Here is a 14,276-nt window from a genome sequence, read left to right as displayed (position 1 = left end):
TCATTCAAACATACTTAGCATTCTTGGACCTTTGGATCATCACTGATTAATAAAAAATGATGTAAGGTTTATTACATCCACTCAGCTCTCCTTTCTGCCTCTCTTTTTTTTTTCACCACTGAAATTTTTGTTGCCTTTCCTGCCTGCAATAAATTAAATTCATGTCAAATGCTCTTTAGAAGGAACATTTGATGAAAGAAGCCACTCCACATGGTTTAGGGGTGTTTTTGGTTTTGTTTTTTTTTTTAAATGAAACAGGCTCTTGTATTTTTCATATTAGCAAAGCTGAAATCAATAATTTCAGACTGCCTCATGATAAACAGAAGCAGCAACAGAGCTACGAGCTCCAAGCATTAGCTCACATGTTTTTATCCTTTTTCTTTCTCTGAGGAACTAATCTTTGCCATGCTAAGATTAACATAAAATCCTCATTGATTTCCATTGGGTTGAATGTCTATTCCAGAAATATATTTAAAAAAACAGTACGACAAGCAAAACAGAACTAAGTGGTTTTGCTTTTGCTTCAATGTTGTAAATGTCCTAGGTTTTGTTAAATTATAAGAAGTATGTTTTCTGACAAAACAACAACATTAAAAGAAAGGAAGTGTTACATACACCTGAATAAGCAGAGGGTACTTCTTGGATCTATCAAACTGTGGGGGTAGAAGCATTTTGTACCACAAAGCTAGAAAAGACATATTAAAATTATATTGTTAATGGTTAAAATGATTCCTCCAAGCATAATCCAGTCTGGTGTAATAGCGTATGAAAGTGAATCAGCACAAACTACACAATGCATGAACTGTGAATCACAGAACTGATGCAAGTAACTGTTTATATTCAGCTGTTGAAGAACAACTTTGAAGAAATAGTGTCCACTTTTATTTTAATTTAGCTATGCATAAAATTATTATTTCACATTACCTCTAGGTTCTGTTTTCCAGGTGCCTAGAAAAACACAACTAGGAATATAACTCTTGTTAACATCATGAGAAACACGTTTTGGAACTTTACACTGATTAATTTCCATTGAATATTGTTTGTAAAGTCACTAGTGAAAACAACAGTGTATGCAAGTCAATATAACGTGTAACAGATGAACAGCAGTTTACATTTCACATTTTATCACCACCATACTATAATGTTTTTACATGATATTTAAACACCTTACCGATAGTATTAAAGATTTAAAACAAAAAATTGCATTGTGAAACAGAGATGTTATTTTAAATACTACTCAGATACCCTGAGGCACAGACAAATTGGTTGCTGTCCAACAGGGCGGAACCAGGCCTATTCTTCCCAATCTGAGAGGCTAACAAGTTTGTTCTACAGAAAGACGATACTTACTATAACAAAATGAAGGCAAAATATTAAAAAGGTAGGAATAAAAGGTATAATAAAGATGTGTAATTCTTACTTATACCATCCACTTCAAGTTTATTAATTTCTTCTTTTGGCAGTTTGATCTCTTGCAAAGCAGACTGCAATTCCCAATTGTCTTCCAATACTCTGAGCTCTAAGTAAAAGAAATGCATGAATTATTAACTAATTTATTGTTAATTCCTCTTCATTAATTGAGGTTCCTCTATCTTGTGTTATTAGAACAGAAAGGAAATCCGTGAACTTTACAAGCAGAGTAATGAAATCAACTCAGACACTTCTAACTGGGCTTGATCACATAGCTAAATAAAAGCAAGGCACTGGTATTATAGTGCACAAATATTAGTTAGATTTTTAAAGGATGTACATTTTGCAATGCAAATCATTTCACATGTTGCCTCTGAGTGTTAGAGTCCTGGATGTTATGAAGAAACTCCTTTCTCCTGCAGAGCTCTCATCCCAGTTTTGTAATACGGTGGGAGCTGGAAATGTAAAATTCATCCTGTCATGCAAAACACAGTCCTGTATCTCCTCTCTTGCTTACCACAGTAACATCAGTTTAACCTCTGAGATACTTGGGCACTGTGGTTAAGCACATAGATGTTTGGGAATATCTTGCTTCTGGGCTAACGCAGGAAATGCAGTTTCTTAAGGGGTTGTGGCAAACCCTTGCTTAACCACTGTATGGTATATTCATGCACAAAGATACTAGACTTACCATATAACTGTCCCTAGTAACATATTACCGCACACTTAGTGAACCTTTTTTGTTGTTTTTTTTTAATCTAAAAAGTATTTTACATTTTTGTTTTAATTGCTTTAGACCCAATTTACAGTTATATAACTTAAAAATTACTATTCAAAATTTAGTTAATTTCCAGCATAGGCTGCAGAACTATACATTATGAATCCACTGGATATTACTTGTTTATTTATGTGTTTTCCCATGAATAGTGATGGAAGAAGAATATTATACATAATGGAAATCTGTGACTTTTAGCTTCACTTTCAAAATGAAAGAACCTTTTAAAACTGCAGGAGATTTTCTGTTAGTTTTTTTTTTGTTTGTTTTGTTTTTTTTTAATGCAGCCACTTCCTGTCTCTGGAAATGCTCAAAAAAATACAAGAATTACTTCTCTCAGCACGTCTTGAGCTAGATAGTGGTCAGGACATGCCAGAAATATAACACTGGAATTTGTTCTTTCAAAGTAGTATTGACAAGTTTTAGAGATTCAAGTTGGTTTTTATGGCTGAAAGATCATGCTAGCTTTGGGTACTCACCTAAACTCAGCTGAACCCTTTCCATCCTTCCCCTCAAAAGTCCTGAAACATGCCCATTACCACAAATGAATTGTAGGCATGCTGGAAGGAGCTTCCAAACTGGTGTATGTTAGTTTAACTGCATGCCTCCTACTAAAATTCATGGATGATATATTTTTAAAATCCTGCCAACTGCAATGAAAATGGATCTGCTAAAAATAGCTTTGCACCAAAGAAGAGATTATGAAAGCAAGAGACTTAAGGAAAATTAATCCAAAAAGGTCATAAAAAGTCAAAGAGAAGCCTGAATTTGTTTTTATTCCTGAAGAATAATAGCACAGCAGAGTTAGACATCATGAAACCAGTGGTGAAGATCCACTAAATGAAACTGTTCTCCCCTACAAAGAGGTTAAGAAACACGTATTTGTAGTTGGGCATTTAGCTGCATTTAATGCAATTCATACTTTGATAAGGAAGTAGTAGTAAGGGCCCTTGATACACAAGGTCATATTGAATCATGGAAAACAGCTATCACAATGGATTAAATATGAAAAAATCCATGCATTAGCAGTATTTAAACCTTTAAACCTATTTAAACCTTCTGCAAAAGAAATACCAGAAGGACATAGTGTTTTTATAGCACAATTGCAATAGACACATTGACCAATCTTTTCCATCTGCAAACATTTTTGAGTGGTTAAAAACGAAGATGTACCAACTCCTATTGGAGTCAAAATAATCTTATGTTGCATTTCATTGACTTCTACATGAATCACCACTGATCAATTTAGCTTAACAATATTGCTGCATTTGTCTTCCTCATCCTTTTATGTGTCTTCTGGTCAGACAATACTCAGTTAATAGTGGGTTATCAATACCGCCTGAACTGTAAGGACCCTGGCATTAGAACTACCAGTGCGTTCCCACTGATTATTGGGGAATGAAGGAGGAATGCCAAATCACTGAAGTTTTTTACAGGACCATGTTAGTTTTCATAACATTTCAGGACTGAGGGCTTTAAGTTGGGGAAAAATTTTTAGGGTAAAACAAGGGACAGACAGAGAAAACTCACTGCAGAGCAATTAATATTTTCATGCTTAGCAAGTTCCTGCTTGGTCTGGTTGCAAACACTCCTCTCTAACAGGCTACTTAAAGGAGGGCTCTGAATGTTTCTTGCTGGAGTTCCCATTTTGTATCAATAACTACACCTTGTCTGAAGCAGTTATTTGAACTGATCATCTAAAAGAGCTTCTGCTCTTTCCTGACATCTCTACCAATGGCTGAAGCGCAAGTCACTGATCCAAATTCTAATTAGTACAGTACAATACCTCAAACTGCAAACTCTGAACAATACACTGTTGCCTTTTGTATAGGGTAGGGCTGTTTCATGAAAAAACTCAGAGTGTCTTGTGTTCATCTGAATGTGAAAAGGAATAGTTTGGAAATCACAAGAATGTTTTCTACAAAGTTTGACTCAATATTTGGTAGACAAAGAGTTACTGATGTTCTTTGCATCTATGGTATGTAAACAGGAAAAACCTCAGTACGCTATAAAAGTGCTGGACTCAAGAATAAAGATAAAGGCTTGAAATTGATATTTGCATTTTACTAATTAACAAATCTAGAAAGACACTAGGTATTTTAATAACAAACAAGACAAAAGGCTTCTTGATCACAATCCTAATATTGTATTAGAGGATCTGCATAGTGAAGATCAATGAGAAAAACAATTGCTCAGAAACAGGCAGGATATTTGCAGTACCTCTATCACCGTGGTTCTCAAAAAGAGTAGAAATTGGAATCCCGGGACCTGTCATAAGAATGATAAGAAGGCAGTTTATAGTTTGAAGCTGGAATTTGGTGATGGAGTGTGTATTACATTAACATTGGTAACTGACAGGTGTTAAAAAGCCCAAAGTTCATACACAAATCTGAATCTTCTCTGCTGTATAACTCACTAGTCCCTGCTGCACGAAATGCATAAAGTACTGTGTGTACACAGACTTGTATACATACAGGCATTGCTTAGCAAACATAATAGAAGTAACTTCAAATCTACTAACAAACTCTTCCTCCCTAGAGATGAAGTGACATCTAGTTAATACCTGAGATGAGATTACATAAGGTGAATGCAGAATTAACAATGTGAAACATTCTTTGAGAACATGTCACATCGTATTTGTGAAGGTGAGTGGCTTTCATATGGTGACGACCTTACTGACTGTTTTGTGCAAGAATGATTGAAAGGTGTTATTATTTGCTACATCTGCTTCTCTGCTCAACGGAAGTTCTAAGGAACTCTTCAGCTGATCAGTCACTGCAGAATCAGAAGAACAGTAAACTTTATATGAAATATGCGAAGGGAAAACCCTGGATATTTTTCTTTCCTTTTTTTTAGATTGTGACTTCAATCTTCTTTGATTACAGCAATGGATGAAACCTCAGATCACCAAAATTACCTAACATTTCAAAAGAGCTAAGACTTCACTTAATACTTCTGTTACAAGTGGTTTCAGTGATCACACATCTTGATGAACTGAATTTTTCTTAGTTCAGTTATTAAAAATGTTCTCAGGTAGTAAAACCCCAGCATTTTGTGGCTGACATGGGCTTTAATAATTTCAGTTGGGAAACACATTGTAGTAGTTTCTCAGAGCTAACTTTGATCACAGGAATTGCAAATCAGTGTGTGTTTCTAAATCCTGCTCTTGCTGCTGCAAGAAAAAGCATGACTGATGAACCAGACTACAGTCTGTTTTGTGCCATGAAGGACTTTCACAAATTTGTTCTTAATTCTAAAAATCGCAAGGTTTTTGTTGAAAAAATAAAAAAATATAGAGTGAAAATATTTGTATTTTCTGAAACATCTTCCCAAGGTTTTTGGACATGGAAAAGTTTCTTTCTGGAAATCTCTCCTGGTTATTGTGAAATTTCTATGATTCATCTAGCTATCATTTGGGATAATCAGTATTATCTACACCTCTGATAAATTTGAAAGAATAGCTGATTTTATGTTTGCTTGCATGCTATACATACCATAACAGATCAAGGCATAATACTTAGAACGTTCGCTGAACCTTGCTGTATAATACTGGCATCTCTCTTTCCTTAAATTGCAAGTAATGCATTGTTTTCTGATAGGTTTACTTCCAATACTGATTCTAGGAGAAAAATAAAAAAAGCAATATTTATTTTGCTACAACTAACTTCACACGTGTCTGCCTTACATTTTAGAACATATGCATTGTACTTTCAGAACAGTTCAATCTAAAAATAAATGTTTCCCCTTTTTCTAATTTTTTTCTCCCAAGAGTATATTTAAACCTTAGGTGCTATTTCTCCTTAATTCTCAGATATAATCTAAGGTCAAGATTTAGTTAAAATAGCTTGTGAAATTACACTTTAAACATCTTGAAACAATTATTTTATTGACAAATCCAGAGTTATATTCTATCAACCTAGTATCATTAAGATAATATTGATAATACTTACTTGTAAATATTCCTTCTTCCTGGATAGCCTTCAAATTCATTGCTTGAATAGAAACTGTAAATTCATTTATATGTTAATAAATAATCCATAAAGTGATGACCTATGAACCAGCATCAAGATGAAAAGCCGTCTTGGAAGTTAACTTAGACTTTTTGAGATGTCTGCATGTGATGGAAGAGTAAATTAAGCTTATAAACCTTTCATCTTAATAAATCTTTGCTCAAACTCTCATTAGATGACAAATAAACAACATAAATAGGAGTTCTAGCTTAATTCTCATGAGCTCATCACTCCAATTATGTAAGCTGTATCTATCTATATAGTAAACTGAATGAGAGACCATAAAAAGAGAAGTAACTGCAAATTGTATGAGGGTTAACCACATGATTAAATTTAAGTATTTCTAAATAAGTTTCTCTAAGATGGGTGATTGAAAATAAATAGAAAAATTAGGGCAATTTGCAAAGAATCTCCTGTAAGTAAAACAAGTTTGCAAACTCATGCAGTGCCTTTGCATACAAATTTGTTGTGGATCCATTCAGATACAAAACAAATTATACCTATTTATAACTTGATGAATTAACAAATGGTGCTCAAGTGATTAAGTGTTGCTTTTACTGACACCACTCACAACCTGTTCACTTCTTCATGATACTTACATTGCATCATTTGTTACTCTGAAAATGTATATTGCCTCCCACTCTCCACTTGTAATTTGGATTGCATTCTCCTGTCAAGCAAGACATATAAGTTACTGAATATTGTAGAGTTATTTCAGGAACTTACAGTAGATCAATGTAGAACACTTTGCTTGACTTACCACAGAGTCATTGATGTAATGAATATGCTTATAACCATTTTTGTCACTAAAAATTTTGTAGTATGAACTGCTGTCTGATGTAAAATATGGTGTAGAAACAAAGAACTGAAACAATGCAAGAAAAATGGTAGATGAGATGTTAAGTAAGACTGTCCAAACTATTTAGCAGATTATAATACACATACTAAAAGTAACAAGAGTATTTAATCAGTTCAGATGGGACAAAGTACTTTGCACAAGTGTTTACCTGTGATGTTCAATCTCCCAGTCAGTACACATTACAATTTCTAACTTGTCTTGTCAGATTTCTTAAGCTGATAATATAGATACCTCAAGTACCCCACAAATGCAAGCTCCCTACTTATAAGTGGAATAATTTGTTTGTATATTGTGAATGACCTTTCTTTAGTTATTAAAAAATAGGTAGAGGTGATGTTTAAAAAAGAAGTTCCTGAATAAAGTTAATGTTCATGAATGGTGCCAGACTGAAAATCTTGTGGACCACAGAGTCTGGCTGATTCACTGAGCAAATACAGCGCTAAGTAAATGGATATCTAAAGTTTCCCATACTATTCCACTAATGTTAAAGAACATATTATCCCAGAGAAGACCATTCAACTTTTGCTTCCTTTCAAACCATCAACTCTTTACTAAAATTGTCAGTCAAGGATGAGTTACTGCAACAGTGAGTTTTATTTTCAAAACATGAACACAGAAGAATGACCTGCAAGCACTTCAAATGTAGCACCAACATTCCTGAGTATGACTTTTGAATAATGCTAACCCAAGCTCGACCAGAACCTATGACCACAAGCTAAATTGTTCTGGAGCCTGCTTATAATATTCTTAACGCTTAAAATGCCATAAAGGCTAAAGCAGGGATTTATGCATGTGTGCAACTTCTTTAGCTCTAATAAAAACCTGTCATCACAACGTCAAGAGAAGTGGCAAAAAAAGAAAGGGACCAAGTAAAAGAACTAATTCTTGTAAATGTGTAATCTTCAACTCAAATAAAAACACGTCTCTTAAAGGACAGTGTACTGAAAATCGAAACTTGGTTAAGTCCACGGCAGGATATTCAGGCACAGTGTAAGGTTGCCCACACTGAATTCTAGTAACTTCACCTGGCTGAAGAGTAAACATAAGCAATAATACATATTCACTGTTAGAATATATGATTATAAATACTGATCTCATGCTCTTACAATTTTCTTGCAGGTTTGTTTTTACTGTGAGTTCCCAAAGATAGGTGTTATGTCTCTTCCAAGATAAAGGTTACTGGGTAGAGAGAATTTATTTTGCTTAGGGGTAACTGCAGAGAAGTATCAACTACCATTGTAAGTGGGGTATCTTATGTTGAAGGTTCCTCCCTAGCTGAAGGTGTGCAGCACTTGGCACTAAAACTGAGTTCTGAACAGACAGGTTTTATTCTCAAAATGTTATGGTATGACTGATCTTATCTCTTGCCCTTAGTGATATCAGAGGAATTTTACATCTATTCTTTGCCTCCAGGATGCTTCTAAGAATTACATTGCAGTATGAATCTGTGTCTTTTCATGACTTCCCTCCCTTCAGTATAAGGGAGTATATTTTCTAATCAGTTGGTCTAAGATTTGTAAAATAAGACAGAGAAAGGGTTTTTAAACTCAGAAAGCAAGTAGCCAGATACTATGCCTCGCACAGCATTAAAAGTCTTAATCTTACAGTGCAACAGGTTTAAGCAGTAGTGTTGTATGACTCAGAATTGTGCTTCATGTTTCAAAACACTGCTGTAAAGATGCAGAAAGCTGTAGCTTTTCATTAGATCAAAATAGAGTACAAAAAAACTCACTCCGCCTGCCCATCCTGTTTGACTCTCTTCTATGTGCTGTTGGTTCTGAAAAACAAAATCAAATGTACACTGTTTAAGAAGTTCAAGAATGAGTTTCTGGAGATTTAAAATCTTCAAATAAAAAAATTTGTAGCTGCCTGTAAAAGAGAATTTTAGAATACTTGCTATGAAGGCTCAGGGACTTGAAGGTTGTCTGAGGTAAATAATATTACTGTATTATCATTATGTTAGTTAAAATATTATTTTTAACAGCTGTCATCAGAGCTAAATAAAATCTAAAGTAATTGTTTTAACCTTATGCAACATTTTCACTGAAAGCAATAATTAACAACTACTTAATCTCATGAATTTTTCAGTAAAAAAACCAAGTAAAATAATTTCAGGAATAATAATTAAAAAAATCTGTGTTAGATTCTCAGTTGGTTCATTTGACATATTTCCTTTCTTTTCAAAGCTATGATGTTGATTTATAACAGTGGATAATGTGACTATTAGGTACTTCTTTTAAATGTAAACCTTAAAAACATAAAAAATACAAGCCAAATACTTTAACTAAGTACATAGAAATCAAGGGTCTCTATATTTGGTGCTCAGCTCAAAGATATTAAAGGGCCTGATTTTCAACACTTCAAAAATATCTCACAAATAACATATTTAGAAAGAAGAATTAAGGATTGGCAAAGATAATGTAGGCAGCAAAAATCACCCAGATTATCACACCCTGAGACTATGAATGTAAGTTTAGCAGGTCTTAACTCCTTGTAACATTCTTAAAGCTGATTTTAAAAAAGACTTATACTTAGCATAAATAGATCAGTACCTCCTGCAGCTAAAGGTGCTTTTACATTTTTATTTATGTTTTACTTATAAAGTTTCTAGTGCATTTTCAATACTTTCCTAAGACTTTTTTCATTGAAGAGTATATCTTGCTTGTTGGATGGAGCAAGTGATTTATTATTTAACAATTCTGCATTCAGTCAATGTATTTATTTTTTTTTATCTTGCAAATCTTTCTTTATACTGTTCATTTAATACAGTATTTCTTCACAGGCTGAAATAAATGCAACAAATTTGCTTTCTAAAGAATATTGTTTGTAGTTGTTATCCTCAGTGTAATCTCATTAGCATTCAGAATGCTTTCCCCCTTTCAACTTAGTCCCTGCAAAGTGACTTATTTGAGCAAAAGTTGCGGGTACTTGCCCTGTAGAAGACCGTTTTGTACTCTGTAAGGGCTCCACTGAGCTATTAACTCAGAAGATGGATTTTAATTCTTTTCATGATAAGAAAAACAGGATGTATTGTTTTATTTCTGCATCCTAAATTTATTTTCCTTTCTTTAAATTAAGGCTCAGATCTTGATGACTTAGTACATTAAGGATATATTTAACTTCTCTCATATGAGTAGTCCCATTGACTTCTATGGGATTTTTCTGTGTATTAAAGTATGTACAGAATTTAATTAGAGAACTGTCATCTTTATAGGAAATCCCAATTTCACAAACACATGCCCAGGTTTTAGTCACATGAATAGCTCCAATGAAGTCATATTGGTTTCTGTGGTCTACTCACATGAGCAAGACTTGAACACATGAACAGTTCTGATGAATCAACAGTTTAGGAACATCTTGTAGATTATATTTTGTTATTATTTTCAAGTACATAAAGCCTAGCACATTTATTGTACATTAGAGTCTCGATTTATTCTGAAATCAAGAAGAGAACTATTTTTGCCAATGGAAATGTACAGAGATGTACTTTCTAATGGCAAATAGAGCTAATGCAGCACTCCCATCTGTTCACACTCCTTCAATTGGCCATTTGCGCAAACTTTAATGTGATAAAAGCATTGTATCACTGTATAAATATAGAATTATAGAAACGTCAGTAGTGACTCCACAAATAAGGTTTCATGGAGAAATGCAATTAAACAAGGATCATGAACACAGTCCTGCAAGATGTTAATTGTTCTGGTCTGGTTCCAGCAAAGCAATTAAGCACATGCTTAATTTTAAACACATAAATAGACCTACTGAAATAAATAAAACTGCTTACATGCTTAAAGTTAAGCTTGTGTTAAAGTACTTTGGTGTATTGTGGTAGAATCCTAGAACCCTTGAGGTTTTTTTCTGTACATTAAAATATTTAGTTATTAAAATGTAGGTTACTTGGAGGCAAGATAGAGATTCAGTGTTAATGCACTTATAAAGTGGAACAATTACTTAGGATACACATCAAATGCTGCAGTAAATATGTATTTCCTTCTAATAAATTAAGATATTTCTCTGTGGAAATTTACTTCAACGATAATGTTTTTGAAAGAACAGGACCTTAACTTCCTTTTAAATTTGCAACAATTGTCATATCATAGAGGAATAAAAATTATTTTCAGCTTGGAAGGGCTGTGTCAATACACTCTGAATTTACAATTTATCAGTTATACAGGACAATTTTATAAGTATTTTTGCCTTTTATTTCCCATTAGTTCAAGGTTTCAGCCTAATGCTAGTTTTTGTAGGTGTTCTGTATCACAAACTCTAAAAACAAGACATGCAAACAGCATCAGTACTGAAAGACAATAAATGAGACATCTGTACTAGAGTTACTGAAATTCAGGGTTATCCTTTCCTTCAGGATCTATATGAATGTATCAGTGTCTACAGTCTTCAGGCTTTACAAGGTCTTTTAAAGAAATATTTCTTTCAGAAAGGCTTCCGTATGTAAGATCTGTAATTATTTACATATTGGTATAGATAGCTAGGCCATCTAAGCCATCCTTCTGCTCAACAGAGCATGGTTATCCCTCCAAAATGTCTTAAAGATGGCTACCGTTGCAACTGGCCTGAAGTTTTCTTTTCAGATCTGAAAAAGGGATTTTGTTTCTGAAAACTTGCGTGCTTTCTTCAACTGTGTGATTTGATAAGACAGAAGGATTTCTCCCTCCTGAAAACCTGACTTGCTTTTAATCTGTATGTTCTTTCAACTAATTTAACATTAATCATAAAGGACATAATTTAGTCAGACTTAGTATAAAATGTCAACGTAGTATAATAAAATTTTCTTTAAAAAACAATAAAGATCCTACGTGGTTCCACTTTTGAAGATGAGGAAACAAGAAGGAACTAAACAACAGTACTGAAAGCTGCTCAATAGCCACCTTCTTAGTTTTGTTGCCTTGTTTGTTATTTAAGCCTCGCTAAAAAAATATATTAGTGATTTTATTTCTTGTTGGTGGAATTGAAATTTTTTCACCCCTCCCCCAGCAATTAAAATACTGAAAAAGGTATCACTAGTAGCTAAAAGATGAATGTTATCAAACACTGGAAAATACAATTATGGCAGGCACGCAATTATTTTCTGAAAGAATTCAGGGCAAGATTAAATATACTTCTGCAAGTAAGTCAGAGCAACCTGTGCATGACCAGTAGGTGTTAAAATAGCTATGCAGATAGGATTAGCAAATGCTAATTTCGGCAATGTTAAATTTATATTTCCAACTTTATTACCTCTGGGCAGTCCCAAGTATTTGAATATTCTTTGAAGTCACAAATAGCTAAGACTGAAAAATTCTGGATTCTCTTTAGCCACTGCACACAGATTCGACTATCTGTTACCCAAGTAAGCCAAGTAAAATAGTGATCACTAAAAAAATAGAACAAAAAAAGAAAGAAATGGTGATTATTAAAGAACAGGAATATAGAAGCATTGCTACAGGTTGTATCCCCCATATTGCTCTGTGGAAGACAATAGCAAAGCTTCCACTGTCTTAGAGAATTATTTTGTCCTTTGTAACTGTCGTGGTTTAACCCCAGCCAGTGACTAAGCACCACGCAGCCGCTCACTCACTCCCCCCCCACCCAGTGGGATGGGGGAGAAAATTGGGAAAAGAAGTAAAACTCCTGGGTTGAGATAAGAACGGTTTAATAGAACAGAAAAGAAGAAACTAAGAATGATAATGATAACACTAATAAAATGACAACAGTAGTAATAAAAGGATTGGAATGTACAAATGATGTGCGGTGCAATTGCTCATCACCTGCCGACCAACACCCAGCTAGTCCCCCAGCCGCAATTCCCCACCCCCACTCCCAGGTTCCTAAACTAGACGTGACATCCCACGGTATGGAATACACCGTTGGCCACTTTGGGTCAGCTGCCCTGGCTGTATCCTGTGCTAGCTTCTTGTGCCCCTCCAGCTTTCTTGCTGGCTGGGCATGAGAAGCTGAAAAATCCTTGACTTTAGTCTAAACACTACTGAGCAGCAACTGAAAACATCAGTGTTATCAACATTCTTCTCATACTGAACTCAAAACATAGCACTGTACCAGCTACTAGGAAGACAGTTAACTCTATCCCAGCTGAAACTAGGACAGTAACAATGGATCATATAGATAGACAGAATCAAAATACAACATTTCTAGTTAGCTTGTGATCCATCTAGGAGATGAATATGGCACTCCACTGTTAGAAACAGAAAACAACTCAGAGGTTCAAGCATTTAAAACAAATTGGCAAAAGCTTTTTTTAAAAAATAGAAGACATATTTGAGGGCACACTACCTGGATGCTATGACTGCAGGAACTGGCACCTCCTTAGGACCAAACGCTTCAGCATTAACAGTGTCTACAATAAACACTTTAACAGTAGGATTTTTAGCCCCAGCCTTCAAAGAAAATGTATCAGGTTATTCAAATCAGGTTCTGAACAATTCAGATTGAGGAAAGTTACAATACTTTTTGCAGGAAAGGAGATAGGTTAGAAAATATGTATTCAGTTGAGTATAATAGGGCAAATGCTGTCTTATAAGATCTCAGAGTGACACTACTGCAGTAGTACGTTACTTTGCATCATTTCATATATAAAGGAGAAAACCTTTTAACAGTCAAATTTAGTGCCTTTCTATACAGAAAACGTGCTTGATAGGAACCAGCGTTCTCTTTGCAGTGTGGATCTTTGCAGTACACACTACACTTACCGTGGCATAAAACTACAGGAGTATATTCACATGATTGCAAGTGCTCTTTTACATCCAAGCTGTGAAATAAAATGGTTTAGCTTAAACTGATTTCATGCTTGCTTATTCATTGTATATATTATTAGGTTTTTAATTCTCCTCCATGTGTTGTCTAAACCATCCAGCTTTACTTTAGAAATGTAACCCAGCTGACAGGTGAGTAACTTCTTAAGATACATTAACATCATCACTTGCAGTGGTAAGAACATGACAAGAGTTGGGAGAGCTCTCTAATACATGCTGAAGAAATGCCAACGCAAAACCTTCTTGTCTTAGATCTTGCACTTGAAAGCAGTTAAAATCCAAAGCCCCTTGAGATCAAAAAGCACTATGAAGTGTGGAAATAAACTGAAGCTGTCCTAGCCTTTACTTTTCAAAATAAAAAATGTCATATAATTCATTTACTGTAATGAAAAATAACAACTGCATAGTTAACACATCACAACAAGTAAACTGAATTGAAAAAAGCAAGGCTTGAT

The 14,276-nt window shown here is 34.4% G+C and overlaps 1 protein-coding gene across 1 annotated transcript in view; it reads right to left on the bottom strand.

The window, feature by feature from the left end:
* The window catches only part of FAP (fibroblast activation protein, alpha), a 43,887-nt gene that overhangs the window by 15,307 nt on the left and 14,304 nt on the right, over positions 1 to 14,276 (bottom strand). The window contains exons 10-19 of the mRNA XM_010567614.1: positions 13,343 to 13,446; positions 12,290 to 12,425; positions 8,787 to 8,831; positions 6,956 to 7,060; positions 6,795 to 6,865; positions 6,136 to 6,189; positions 5,680 to 5,804; positions 4,406 to 4,453; positions 1,421 to 1,519; positions 616 to 685 (exon numbers count right to left, since the gene is read on the bottom strand). Of these exons, the coding sequence (XP_010565916.1) occupies positions 616 to 685; positions 1,421 to 1,519; positions 4,406 to 4,453; positions 5,680 to 5,804; positions 6,136 to 6,189; positions 6,795 to 6,865; positions 6,956 to 7,060; positions 8,787 to 8,831; positions 12,290 to 12,425; positions 13,343 to 13,446 (857 nt within the window). The remainder of the gene's footprint in view (positions 1 to 615; positions 686 to 1,420; positions 1,520 to 4,405; positions 4,454 to 5,679; positions 5,805 to 6,135; positions 6,190 to 6,794; positions 6,866 to 6,955; positions 7,061 to 8,786; positions 8,832 to 12,289; positions 12,426 to 13,342; positions 13,447 to 14,276) is intronic.

This window comes from Haliaeetus leucocephalus, unplaced genomic scaffold (assembly GCF_000737465.1).
Source record: "Haliaeetus leucocephalus isolate CR32 unplaced genomic scaffold, Haliaeetus_leucocephalus-4.0 Scaffold1, whole genome shotgun sequence".
Taxonomy (NCBI): domain Eukaryota; kingdom Metazoa; phylum Chordata; class Aves; order Accipitriformes; family Accipitridae; genus Haliaeetus; species Haliaeetus leucocephalus.
The sequence above is the reverse complement of the archived record's forward strand: the minus strand, read 5'-3'. Positions and strand labels throughout refer to the sequence as shown.